The sequence below is a fragment of the Syngnathus acus genome, chromosome 14 (assembly GCF_901709675.1).
Source record: "Syngnathus acus chromosome 14, fSynAcu1.2, whole genome shotgun sequence".
In the NCBI taxonomy this organism is placed as follows: domain Eukaryota; kingdom Metazoa; phylum Chordata; class Actinopteri; order Syngnathiformes; family Syngnathidae; genus Syngnathus; species Syngnathus acus.
This window is the reverse complement of record NC_051099.1, coordinates 2,459,156-2,473,626: the sequence shown is the minus strand read 5'-3', so window position 1 is coordinate 2,473,626 and position 14,471 is coordinate 2,459,156. Positions and strand designations below refer to the sequence as shown.

General features: G+C 44.7%; 1 protein-coding gene across 1 annotated transcript in view; it reads left to right on the top strand.

Annotated features, from left to right (window-relative positions):
• fstl4 (follistatin-like 4) overlaps window positions 1-14,471 on the top strand; it is a 57,368-nt gene that overhangs the window by 2,491 nt on the left and 40,406 nt on the right. Inside the window, exons 2-3 of the mRNA XM_037269612.1 lie at window positions 2,574-2,713; window positions 4,072-4,105. Of these exons, the coding sequence (XP_037125507.1) occupies window positions 2,574-2,713; window positions 4,072-4,105 (174 nt within the window). The remainder of the gene's footprint in view (window positions 1-2,573; window positions 2,714-4,071; window positions 4,106-14,471) is intronic.

Sequence of the window (14,471 nt, the reverse complement as noted above, 5' to 3'; positions counted from 1 at the left end):
CTGTGCCGCTGTTTTCTCCGTAGCCACTTGAAATTCTGCTCACTAATATTGAACTTCCCCAAATGACCTTTGCTGACTCGGCCCGCTTCGCCGGCTCGAGGCAAATAGGCGGGTGGGTGACCAAGAGCACGGGGAAAAACATGTTGACGGGAAGGTTGCCTCCCAAATATTGGTTTCATATAGTCAAATGTCATTTTGTGTGACAAGAATAAATGTCTTTGGCATTGGGGAAGTTTGTGGTTTACAGTAGCAGCACAAGAACAACAAAACACCATCGACCGTGTTCTAGTGACAAAAATCATTTCCCATTTTCTCTCGTCTATTTGAGTCACTGATTGATGATATAGACTTCTTCCACTGTCATGTGCTGGTGGTACAGAACAGGCCCACCAGGGACACCCCCGCCCCCTTAGCTCCCGCAATCTTTATCCCTCCTGGGGGAATCCAGGATTTAGCCCTCGTCATGATGTTCCCCCGACCGAGTCTCCCCGAGGAACGCCGACATGTCCGACTTACACGTCCCACTAGCTGCCAGAATTTCGACAAAGAGCAGTCGAGCGGGAGTCGACGAGGCGTGAAACAAAAAAAAGTGCAACACGGTGGCTTCTTAGTCTTTTCCGGAGAAGAGATGAACTGCGTCTTTTGTTTCTGTCGAGACGCTTTAAGCTACATCTGCTATGGGTTAGACGAAAAATAAATTTGCAGGCAGTTGATAAGAGAATCCCTCCTTGCTAAACAGGACGTGAACCGCGTCAAACGACAATGTTAGCTTTTTTTTTTTTCTACCATCGAAATGGAAATAGAAATTAATCGTATTCTTTTTCTCATTTGGGATTATTTTTCAAAACATACAGCATTAGAAGGGAGTGGGGGGGGTCATGATCTCTAAAATCTCTTCCAGCAGACACTGTCAACGCTTCAAACTGACACGCCGTCAACTTTCCGTCCGTCCTCTAGGGGCCGGCGTGCCACGCCGGAGCTTCCATTACGCAGAGTGACAGTTCATAACCTTATCTTTCCGCCCGGGTGAAAAAGCTCCAGTGCTCATGTGCGGCGTGGGGGAGATAAGCAGGAGTATAGAACATGCGATCCCAAGGCTGACGCTGACCTGTCACTTTTTTTTTTTTTGCACCCCTTCCGTCCCCCGACTGCCAAAAGCTCAAGATGAATCCAGGAGAGCTGATATGAGATGAGAGCATGGCTGTCACATCCAAGTCAAAGTGTTAAACTACATCCTTCTCTGTGTCTCTATTTCCTGTCAGGAAGGCTAACAGACATAACTTCAGAGCCGCAACAATAAATATCAGCTTACAATCCCTTCTTTTATTTTTTTTCCGTTATGACAAAACTAATTCATTATTTCTAATTGAATCTACTAAGCAAGACAAATGGTGGACGTGATTTATTATCACACCACTGGGATCATCTACTGTAGCTAGCAACCGACTTGGCCGCACCTGCAGTGGGCAATGAACATGTTCATGTGTGCTTCCGTGCACTCCCTTAAAAAACCTTTGCAGCTGAGCGAATGAATATTTTACATTGACCTAAATAAAAAAAGTCAGCACAAAGGCCAAAAGAAGCTGATACATCCTAAAAGCGAGTTGGCTATATTCAGATGTGACTTAGTCCATTTTTCAAAGCCGAGTGAAGGTAAACAAGTAAAAACAAAGAAAATCAATATTTTGGAAGTTTTGATGTCCCGACGGGGCTAATGGGACTTGAATTTCGTACGGCGTGTGCGGCTCACACATTAGCAGACAGTGACTGGCAGATCTCATTTGCCACTTAATTTCCAAGAGCGAGCGCCCGTCAGCCCGCCGGCGATTACGGCTGCCGAATGACATCGGCGTCAGTTCCTCGTAAGAGTGAAGCATTCGCTTCCTGTTCCCCTCTTGGAAGTCTTTTGATTAGTACTAATTTCACAATTTCTCTGATTAGTGCAATTTGGCGGGCTTTGTGCTAGGCCAACAGGAAAGGCGGGCCAAACTGACAATGGATCAGAATGAGGCTGTCTAGGATGATTTTGCTTCTGAAACACCACTAAAAACTCAAATTAAAATGGCAGACTGTATGATATCTGATGGACATGCCTACCAAAGTGGAAAACGAAACAGAGGCTGACTTTTATAAAAATCTTATTTTGGGCCACACTCAAAATCATTTGTATATTTGTCATCTTTGAAGGATCCTAATAATGATCAAAATAAGTAAAAATCTGCTTCAGAGCAAAATGGCCAACATTTTGCTGGGTCTCGACTGTATGGATGTTAGCAAGTGAGCATGTCATCTGCATTTTGTATCCATCATTGGCCCGAGGGATTGGCATGAGAATCAATTTACATAACAAAACGATTGAGAATGAGGAATTCTGTCTATTGTGCGGTTTTGATGGTCGATTAATCATCAAAAATCCATGTTTGAGTCCCTAAGTAGAGGGAGTAAAATTAAAAAATGTAGTCAAAAGCTAGAATACCTGGAATGAAGCGTTAGTGAGTTTTGTTTCTCAATTCTAGTGGCGCAGAAAAGGCAACAGAATAACTTTTTCTTCTTTTATTGATTCTCACATGCAGGGAAGGCGCCGATGGGCAGCCTGGCTGTTTGTGCTGCGGTTCTGGCCGCTCTGTTGGGGAGCGGCTGGGCTGGAGGACACAGGAGAGGCGAGATGGGCGCTGCTAACATCCCGCAGACATCTTTGGAAACGCCAGCCACGGTAAATAACAATGCAACATCTGTGTTGAACCCTAAGGCCTTGCTGCATTTTTCGAAACTCTTGTCTTATTGCTTCTTTTACCCTCTTCACAATTGACGACTACAACAGTCTTTGCGCAAATATCTTCAAACACGCATCCCACAATTCAAAACAAATGGCTAAATTCACTTTACAGGCTCGCTGCAATTAGAAATGACTCAATCGGATCAGAATCGGCCTTCCTTGAGCTTCCCAATCTCGTATAAAAAAAAAAAAGGCAAGTGGGTAGCAATGAGAATGCTTGGCTGCCGTCGTAAACGGAGCCTTTCATCTTTAACGCGGAATTTACGACGATGGTTTTACAAACTTCCTATAACTGGCGCTATACATAAAACGGAAAAGTCAAGTGCGGGAATGGAGTGGCTTCTCTCTGTCTGAGAAAACGCTGCATTTTTGTATTCCTGACGTCGGGCGATGTTTGTCATATGCGCTCGCATTTTTATGAGCGTGAAATGCGCCGGGCACGCTTTCATCAAAGCGCTTCGACCTCTTTTGCACCTTGATCACGTTTAATAACTTGAGGTTTTACACCTCGTTTATCTGCCCCACCAAATTGGCCTTAAGAGGACGAACCATTCAGAAAAATATTTGATCCATGACTGAACATCTCAAAAAAAAAAAAAAAAAAGCTACAATTTTTGTGTTTAAGGTCGTCCGATATTTGGATCCGTTGCTATAATTCAATTGGAAAGAACCCTCGTTTGGGCTCACGCCTGGCACGTTTATTCCGAGCTAACGGTCGCGCGTGGCTTGACGAGCTCTCACCTGGAGCGAAATTGAGGCCAGCCGAGCGTTGCCCTTTGGATGATTGCCGTGTTAAAATGGCGTGGCGGTGTCGGGTGGGGAAATGGCGGCGAGGGCCATCTCTTGAAACACGTAGTTTACCTCTAATTTGAGAAAGTAAGGAAGAAGCTTGGTTTCTTTTTGTGGTCACTCGCATTGATCCGTTGATGCTCGTGGAGATATTCGCACTCGACGCTGCGCCTCCTTTGGCTTCATTTCACTCAGCTCATTAGGAAGCCCCGTCGGAGCCCAGACGAATTAGATAAGAGCCAGGTCTCGACGTTTGCAGTAAACGCTACCGGGGGAATGGCGATGGGATGGAGATGGATTAGCTTGGTGAAAATAGTTCATGATTGATTTATTCTCTTTTGGCAAACTAATCAGACAGAATACAGAAGCGCGTTTGTTTATTGGACGTTTTTAGAACTCCAAATTGACACGGGTCGTTTTTGTTTTTGGGAGGGCACAAATTGTTATCCGTTTGCAGTAGTAATAACAACCCGTGTGTGTGTGTGTGTGTGTGTGTGTGTTTGCAGGAGAGGGTCGAAGCGGCCGGGAGCATCGATCAATGTGAGTACACGCGCTGTGTTTAAATCAAACAGCAGTTTTGCAAGCAGCGGCGACACCTCGGCGCTCTGTATTATTTTTGCTTCATCTCACTTGTGGCGCGACGCTCACTTTGCCTTTTCATATCGTCGGCCGTGAATACAAAACGACCTTCAGAAAAGCCAGCCGATGTTTTATGAGCTGGAAAAACTCACATTTCTCACCCGAAAGTCTTCCAAAGGTGAACTCCAAAAGATCGTTGTTTGGAATTTGCCCAAACGATGTTGGGTTCTGACCTCTCGACTAATTTATCAACGGCGATATCGTTTTTGCGTCATTTTCCGTCGAATCTGCAATCACACATTTAAATAGGCCATTCTGAGCTGACTTTATTTGTAGTTTGAACCGAAATTCTCACGAGAATTCACATCTCGTCTGTTCATTTTTTGCACCATCTGCCTGCCATCCTGTTCTTTTTTCCTTCCCGTCAAACTTGTCAACTTTTATCCGTCGACTTCCGCCAGTTGTTCGCTCGCTCGTTCTCGCCGTGCCCGACCCGCCGTGTTTATTTTAGCGCATCGACAGCCGAGTCCATTTATGAAAGTCATCATATTTATTTTTGTTTTCTTGGCGTTAATTGCGCTCGTATTTCCTGGCAAAAAACACCTGCCTGCTACGGTATTACCCGAGCGCTCAAGTTGCGCGAATCCCGACAGGAAACAGGTGTCTCTCTGACAGGCAGCAGGGTGTGAATTTATAACAAGCACACACACATGCAAGATGACAATAAAAGAATACCCTGGAGGTGATGCTCGGAGACGACAGTTTTGTGTCACCACGCTTGCGTTACTTTTCTTTTCACTTTTGGCATTTTCATCAACATCTCCAAATACTCGTAATATATAGAAAGTCATGTGTTCAGATTTGAGTTTGTAGGCTGAAAAAGTAGGAGTTAAAAAGCGAAGCGAAGCTGCAGTGTTGTTGGACGCGCAAATTGATTTTTGATAACCGGCGCTGGTGAAAATATGACTTGTCGAGTCAGCATTATTCGGCAGATTTTATTTGGGACGTTGCTCTCGTGGCTAGCGCAGGTGTTGCTAATGCTAATAGCTCCTAATGTGTGTGGCTTCATCATATTGAAGCCAACTTGTTGTTTTTTTTGTTTTTTTAGAAAATATCAGTATTTATTTGTGACGCCAGGAAAGACATTTTGGAATTTGCCAATTTCCCCCGTGGGACTAATTACCTTGCCGCCTATTTGTATGCCAAGCCACATCCTCCTGTCGCCGCCGCTACGCTCTGTGCATGTCGAGTTAGCCGCTTTCACATCTCTTTGTATTCCAATTCTTCCTCTGACTTGTTTGCGTCACGTGACGGCAATGGCATTAATCACGCTGGCCCACTTTTGCAGAAAGTGGCGCTTTTCCGCCATGCGGATATTGTGACATTTCAACACAAGTCGTTCTTTTGAAATGTCACCCACTGTGAAACGGTTGCGTAGGGGCGGGGGGGGAAGCTGCGTATTAATCATTCATACCGCAATCGCTGATTTATCCGAGCACTGCGGCGTCATTTGGGATACTCAAGAGTTTGATGCTGTCATAGATTGATCACGGCCAGAATTAATATGAATAAAGTTGGCTGATCAAATGAAGTCTCACATACTATGCACAGTGTTTTTGTGACGGACTTCTGTCGTCACCTATTTGCAAGCGTGCATTAGCTCGTGGCGCTAGCCGCTAGTTCATTTTGTCAATTTCCTTTCTTGTCGGAGCGAGTCACCGACACAAGGTGGGGAGCGGGCGTTGAACAAAGCTTCATTTCACTTTTACGACTTTGATAAGGTCTCGGGATGTCAGGGTGATCTTTATGGTCGCTCGGCTTAATGAAATCACTCCTCCTCTTCCTCGCCGGCGAGATTTACGACAGGGCTTCGCTAAACTTGTCCGAGTTCCAGCGGTAAAAATTAATTCAGCTAAGACGGCAGGGAGGGCGGAAGGGAAGGGAGCAGTTACAGGACAAAGTCGACATGAACATTAGAAAATATTGTTTAACAATCTAATCAATACAAATGACGCAATTTAAAGGCTCGCAATGTTACCATATAAATGACAAAAATAATTTCGCAATTGTTTTTTTTGGCGTGGGTATTTAATCCTTTTGTTTATAGCGCCTGTTTCTTTTTAAGGCGTGTTTAAAGGCTCCAGTTGTTAGCCAGACGACGCACGTTTGCGACAACGATGCCGCCGCCTTCACGCCGGCGTCGCCAGCTGTCACGTCCGAGACGAGCGATCTCTATTAGGCGGCTGGCCCGCATCCAGCCTTGCCACCTGTCTGGCACGCGCCGCTACAAACCTGACAGCTCATTAATTGGTGAATTAATTGTTTCGTCGCGACAACACTTAAGGAGTGTAATTCCCAACAAGGATGTTGTCATTGTGTTCAAAGCCACAATGCTGAGTTTTATTGAGAAAGAAAATCTATTCTAATTCTAAATATAGCTACGCATCATCCAGTGCAGCAGCCTTTTAGACACTCGAAGGCCACCGTAATTCTACTTTTTTTGTCCCATTCTAATTCTAGCTTTGCAAAAATTTTAAGTGAAAATATATGATTATATTGTTTTATTTTATTATTTAATGAAAAACCATTCGAGTAAAATGGCAACACTCCCATTTTTACATTATTTTTCTTTCCTTTCAGTCGCCAATGAAAAGGCGCATCAAAGAGCAGCTATATCCTTTGAGTGTCCGAGAATAGCTTCACAGTGACGCCGCGTATACAAGAATCTATTTATGAGAGCGTGTGATCTGAGGAGGTGTTTTCAAATGCATGAAGATTAATTGAAAAAAAGAAAGAAAAAAAATGCAGGTGCCGCTTCCCTCAGAATGAGATGGATGAATAATGTATTATTGAGCGTGTGGTAAATAACATCCAGATGGAGGCGGGCGGATTGCAATAAAAGCGGGTCAACAAAACTGGTCACACTTTTGATGACTTCTAATGCAATGTAATACAATCACCATTTCGTTTGTTTTGATTTTACTTTTCTCTGGGTTGGATTTTTTTGTTATTCTTTGGCTGCTTTGTACTGAATTCTGATGATACTTGCAAGTCCAACTACTCATTCTTCAGTACTTGCTTGATCTAATTACAGCAACGCTGAATCTTTCCCACAATTTGTAAAATCATTTCAAATTTGGTCATATGGGGTTTTCACTCGACTGTAATTACGATTATGTGCAATTTTAAAGTGACACATTCTGGATTCTCTATTCCACACTGGAGCTTAATTCAGTTCCCCAATAACACAACACTTAGCAACCGAATGTTTGCTTTTTTTTGTTAGCATTCCGTCGCAACGGCGGCAAAGACCCGCATTGTAACGGCTCCATTAAGGGGCGACGAGATACGATCTCCCGAAACGGCATTTGGTATTCAAACACAAATGGAGCAATTTGCTCAAATAGCAATGGCGTAATGGCGGCGCCACAGGTGCGACCGCCGAGGAGCCTCAAGAGTCAGGGCGGGTGCCATCGGTTAAGGACGTCAGCGTTGGGGGAAGACAGAGGGTAATGAAATTGCTACTAGCCACACTAAGCAGTGGCAGTTAGGATGCGGCGGGAATCAGATGCTGGCTCGGGTGCTTATTTTGACGTGGCAGAATGAGCTGTCCCTCCGCAGAAAGAAACGATAATTCAGCTGTCATTCCCAGAAGGGCTGGGGCAATTTGTGCCAAGTTGGAAAAAAGCACCAAGAGGTTAAAGCCTTCAGCACCACTTTTGCCTACCGAAACGGAAATAAAAAAAACCCCGTTTGTTCGCACCTGCCAGCAAAACTCGCTGCCGTAGTTCGGACACTTTATCGATAGAGAACATCTGCTGACGACTATTATTTTGTTAATGAAAACGACTTTTTGGAATTATGACAAAAAATATTTCAATTAAGATGCGTGGGAAAACACATCACAAAATATTCTCAGTGTAAAATATTGAAAACAAAATTGCTGGTGTTTATTTTTCTATTTGTTTATTATATTTATAATATACTATTTATTATTTACTATTTATTATTTATTTTTCTAGATTCTTACAAAAAATATATCAGTATTTTCGCCAAGCATATCATTCAATTGTATCCTGTATAAGGTACTTGAATAGTGACAAAACTTGAGGTATCATGCGTTGTTACTCCTAAGATACGACTTGTACAGGGCATGAAACACTACAAGGTTCCATTAGAACGTCATAATGGCGCGAGGCGGCTGATTGAATGGCACTCCAGCGGCGTTTATAGCCAGCTAGCTCCCCGTCTGATTGTCCGATCATTGTCTTTGCGGCAATCGTTCACGTCGCCTTCGAGTGGTGAAAAAAACGACTCCCTTTCCGACCCATTCCGAACTTGCTGAGAGAGGCAGAGATGCGTACTAAACTAACCTGTTTGCGCATTAATCAGAATGCGCCTGTTATGCTAACAATACCCCAAACACAATACTTGTTCTTAACTCTTTAGCCTTTTTAGGTCAAATTAGGCCAAGCTGGATTTGCTGTCTTAGTGGGTCATCTTCGTTCCTTCTTTCTTCTCTCTCCTGTTTACTTTGTGAGCCATTAAATCACTCCAGTGAAAATGCACACTTTTATTTGCCTGAACGGCATAAAACGATGTCTGCCCGCTACCAAGAAGCTTCAAGTCTTTAATTACCATGCGCCCCCACATCCTTCGGTGGGTCTATTAGGCAAAAAGCGCTCGGAGAAATGTAATTACATTCATGTATCATTAATAGTCCATCTCAGTGTTATTTCGAGAGAGTGCAGGCTGGCTGGGTGGCTGAGATCATGGTACATTATCTTTGGATATAGTTGTAAATACTTAATCTGAGCCCACGGGAGGTCTGCTGACATTCGCATTCAGCGCACTTTGTCTCCCATTAATTCCCTTTCAAGTCAAAGAAAAACTTGTTTTTATCTTAAAAAATACTCCCCGCCCCACCCCGCCGGTCGGACTTTCAAAAAGAAGCTGCATCTATTTAGCTGTCTCGCAGGTTTTGATGGAAAATTCGAATATGGACCAAGTCAGTAGATGAACCAAAATGCTAATCACGCTAGCCGTAACGCGGACATTCGCCGTAATTCTACAAGGTGTCACACTGCACTAGCAATTCACCCTGGCAGCGTTTGACCAGGATGAAAGAAAATGGTAATAACCAAACTGATGCCATCTGAGTGCTAGTTGCCAGAATGTCCATTGCTGGATTTCTTCCCACTGAATGCTAATGTTTTGTTTTGCCCTCGCTCATGTTGTTAGCCAAATCCAGTTATGCTAACCCTGACGCGAGATTGCTCGTTAGCTCCTTAACGGATATGCTAACATTTCCCCCCAATCTCTAAATCTTGTTAAAATTCTCAACTTATGCTAACCCTAACCTACCGTTGGCTCTTCAACCCAACTGCCATAGTTATGCTAGCCATAACCTCCGGCCGAGACCTTTTATTAACTCCTTAATTAAAACGTGAACGCGTAGCCTTCCACCATTCAGTCCGTGGACAAGGAGCCAAGTTGTTATCGACCTCAGACCGGACGATGTAGTTGCATCTAACCCGCGGGTCAACTCCCTGAGGCACCTTTGAGACTTGTGTGAAGTTTATAGCGGCTTTGTCAGGTGGGAGATTCACAGCCAAAGAGCTCTCCTGCTTCCCAAGCAGCTGCCCAGAGGCTGGCTGTGCTGTGGAGGATTAGCTTTGAGAGAATTGCCTGCCTACTTTCTTTTCTTCAACGTCAAGCACGGAACCTTAAAGAAGGAAATGGAAGTGGAACTTTTTGCCGTTTTTTTCTGCAGCTCTGCAGTACGAGTTCTGGTGTACAACCATAAATTCCGCAAAAGTTGCCCCGGATAAAATTAGTTCACCCCCGCAATTGCCATACAATTAAGTCGCATATGTTAAGCAACACTGTTGTTGTCTGCCGGCCACTTTTTGTCTCCGCATTTGCTGATGGCAGCCTTGTGAATGTTTCCCATAGTGCAAAGCGGATGGTGACAGATGAGCCGCTGCTTTTTTCCAGATGGGTTTCAGTCGCCAGACACATTTCCAGCTGGACTGGAGCAATGCCACACTCATGTCTTCAGGGGGCCCTTTGAGCGCTGCCAGGACCAAGCTAAAGCATGCTGGCTAGCCAGGCGCGAGGTGTCCGAGCACGCCGACTTTGTTCACAGTGGGCCGCCGGCCAGAAGCTGCAGTTTAATGGAGTCACGCTGCCTCGGAATGGAAACGGCGACCTTCGTTAGCCTTTTTTTCCCCGTTAAGCAATTACATCGATTCGACGTAGCGCATAACTACTTAAAATGTAAAACGACTTAAAATGTTTTTCAATTTGCATCGATTAGACACCTTTAAATATTTGAAAACCATTAGACGGAAGTGAAACAATAAGCCAGTGAGTAAGAGGAACGCAACAAGCACATTTGCTTGGTTTGGAGAAGAGTCTTAATAGAGCGGAGAGAATCGTAACAATCAATGCCAAGTTGACGGATTTCGTTCACACCAACGCTAATGTCGGTCTTGCTGCTGTCCCTCCGAGCTGTCTCTCTGCATCTCTCCAGAGGGATGGCGGTTAGCTTGACAAGTCATATTTTTAGCAAGGCGGCGGCGGTGATAATTCCCCGATGACATTGTTTTGCTTAATTGTCCAATCACAACCATCCTGACTATGGACAATTGGAAATATTGGAAAAGGAGAGGTTTACGTTACATTTTAGAGGGTAAGGGTAGTCGGGGGGAGAGGGGGGGGGGTGAAGCAACCTCTTTGATTTGGGAGCGCGGCTGATTGCTCGGGCCGCACGATGAGTCGCAATCACCGGGCTTGATTCAAGGTGACGGATCATCAGTGAGGACGGTCCAGCCTGTAATCGCCTTTGATCGGCCATGACAAACCTGCGTGCTTTGTTCATTTCAACACACAATGCCACAAAGATCAATCTTGATTGCAAACAATCAGTACCGATGACACGATTAGCCTTTATTTCACGACGATTCCACTTTGACGTTTGTTTGTTCGTCAAAATGGCCGATCAGTCACTTCCTCGCTTCGGTCTACAGTGATAAACGTCTGCGTAGGAGTGATCATTGATTTCGGAGCGGCTCGTGGCCTTTTGTGTGCCGGTTTATGATCAATTTTTGCATATTTTCCAATAACCCAGCTCAATATAGTTTGGCTTCTCCCAAGAGGGAAGCCTGCTGGACCTTTACGGAAATAAAATACGCATTCGAAGGCTGGACCTTTTGTGCATTGCGTGTTTACACAATCTGCTTGCTCTGCATTAACGACGGGCAGATCACGTGATCAAATAAAGACGACGACTCCATTAGAATGCAGCCCAAATCACCCGGCGCCGTCTTTTACGGCGCGTAAACGCCACTACTTTACGGTGTAATTAAGTTCTAAAAGAGCCGTGCGCAATCTCCAAGCTATTTGGGAAGGTCCCGTTATTGGAGAGATGAAAAGCCTAAAGGGGGATTGGGGGTGCGCCGGTGGCTGGTAGAGCGGCGCCCTCGAGCAAGGACATTTTTCAGTATTCGCTATTCAGTCTTTTGATTCTTCCGAAATAAATAGCAGCCATTTTTTTTTAATGAATCCCGACATGTTAGTTTAATTGGAGGTCGGAGACTCACGATTGTCGTCGGTGGCATGAAAACTGATTTATTAATTGCTTGAGCAAACTATCTTTGTTTGTCATTGGTGTTTACAAAACACATTTGTTCATCTCATTATCGACTTCCTTATTTTCAGTGTTTGCAAAACACGCTTTAAAGTGGTTCCCTTTCTCGCGTACCTTTTTTGTCACGTTTGACGGAATCGTCTGATGTTCTAAAATGCTCACGTGATCAAAAATATGCCAGTTTTCCCTCATATTGCTCGCATACTTTGTTCTCGACGGCGAGTTGAAGGGCAGACGGCGTGCGCCGGCCGGGGGTGAAAGTGACAAAGTGCTTCTACGTTTGCGTGCCACTCGGCCCGCTTCGCCATCATTCACGGCAAACTTGCGGGGCCAGATTGCTGCTTTTTAGGGTGTCTAAAAAGAAGATTGAGCACGTCTTACTCGGCGAAATGAGCCCCCCGTTGAGCTCTGCTTGGGGGGGTGGGAAGAAAAAAAAGTCTGGAGGGCGAATACATGGGCTTTTATCACTTATTATACGGCTGAGCGCATCCTATATTGTTCGGGGACTCCTCGCAGCCATCCATCTCCTGCATCGTCGGCAGCTGTATGGATCAGGGAAGCGAGATCAGCATGTAATGTCACCGGGAAAGGCTGCACCGCTTACAATTTTTAAGGGCACAGTGCAGTTTTGTTTTTTGTTTTTTTTCGGACACAACAGCACTTTGGCTTGTGTGTGAAAGTGCTCGGCAGGAGACAAAATATCACTCTCGATTTGATGTTTGGCAAACTTTGCGCAGAGATGGCCTATTACGGAGGAATGGGGTTGGGACAAGACTTTCCATCGCATTCTGGTACCGACAAAGCAGCAGATGACAACTACTGTATGTACAGTAGTTGTCGCTAGGCAGAATCTATGGGGCACAATCATTTTTGCCCCAAAGTACATTTCAACTACAACGGCAATCCTTAACCAGCAGAAATGAATTTTTTTTTTTTAAGCCACTTCTGCTGTATCAATCCAAGCCTGACATTTTTGTTTTAATAAGAACCGGAGCAGAGTCATGATTAAGATGAGTCAAGCGTGTGCTGTTACTAATGATGTGGAGATAAGGCCGTTATGCGGCGCAGCGTCCCTTCATAATTCTCCGGAGGCTGTGCGGGCTCAATGAGAAACCTGCTGGCTAAACAAATGATGCTTCTTGCCGGGCGGCTTGGAGGTCACTTGCGTGTATTTGTGCTTTTTGGCGTGTGCGTTTGTATGTGATTGATTACTCCAATTATATGTTCACGCGAAGCGGCGTTGGCGTGCTGATAAAATACGCATACAAAGCTGCCCATCTGTAATAATCACAATATTCATAAAGTTGTATGTTTTTAATCATATATGATTTAATGAACTTTGCATCCATAATTGACTCCCATAATCACTGCATGGCTATTAAATATGACTGTGTGCTGTTGCTAGGTAGACTATCATACAATACACATGAGTTTGAAGAACAACTTTCTATTTACAGCGTCTAGAAGAATTCCAAATGGCATGTGAAGAAGGCAGATATATCGTTATATTTACAAATTTGTATGAGTCACCATTTTGGAAATAAGAGGGTGTCCACACAAAAGGACCTTGAAATGTCTGGCCACCTTAAAGAAAAAACTTAAATGATTGCATTTTTTTCCTCTGATGAATTCCAACTCTTAAAACGATTAATTTCTTAATCAAAAGGAACGTCGGGCTCAGCATTCCCGCTCGCAGTCGTGTCCATTAATCAATTTGAGCCCATTAGCGATAAGGCAAAGGAGCCATTGAGCACCCGTCGCCATTGTGCTGCCGCGACTGCCGTTCCCTAATTAACGTCCCTATCTCCTGGCTGTTGTGTTCACACAGAGTTAAGGGCGAGCCAAGGCCGCCGGAACTCCATAAAAATGCAAATCTCAAGTCACGCAAACCCCCCGCAAAGCTGGACGTGATTAAATATCGCCTTGCTGCGTAAAGCAGAAGAGCGGACAAAATGCAAAATGTGTGTCAGGTCCAACAGAAAGTTTTTTGGGGCTGCCATTCTGCCAGGTAACCGTGGCAACCATCCAGAGCGATGGACTCGGCAACCTTCTTATCTTACTTGGGGGGCTATTGTTGGTGGACGGCGAACGGCCTTTTGCAAACTTTATGACGCCGGCGGACGTCGTCCCGTCATATAAATAAAAACGATGGCGCACTTTGTCTGACCCCGGTTCCTCCTGAATGATTGACGACGACTCCGTCGGGGCACTGTGCTCGGCGCTTTTAGCCCCCCGCCTCACCCCCGCGAGGGCTCATCGTATCATCGCCGCCGTGACAGCGTGGCGCATGTCGCCAAGTTGATGGTCAGCAGCCACAACAACAGTCAACAGAACGTCGAGACCTCCGAACTGATTTATCCAACATGTAGCTCCAAATAGTTTAACAACAACAACGAAAGAGTTTTCCCCCTATTTGAAGACGTTTCGGTGTACACAAAGACGAAGTTTTTTTTTTTTTGCCGTTTAAGAAAGTAAGTCAATGGAATGTAAAATGCCGAGACAAAATGCGGGAGCAAGACGACGTAACATCCATTAAGCACATCAATATTACATAAACAGCTGCCCTGTGTGTGTGTGTGTGTGTGTGTGTGTGTGTGTGTTAAGCACAGACTCATTTTCTCCATGACGCGCCTTCATGAGATATTTACATTGGTCATCCATTATGGATGATGATGT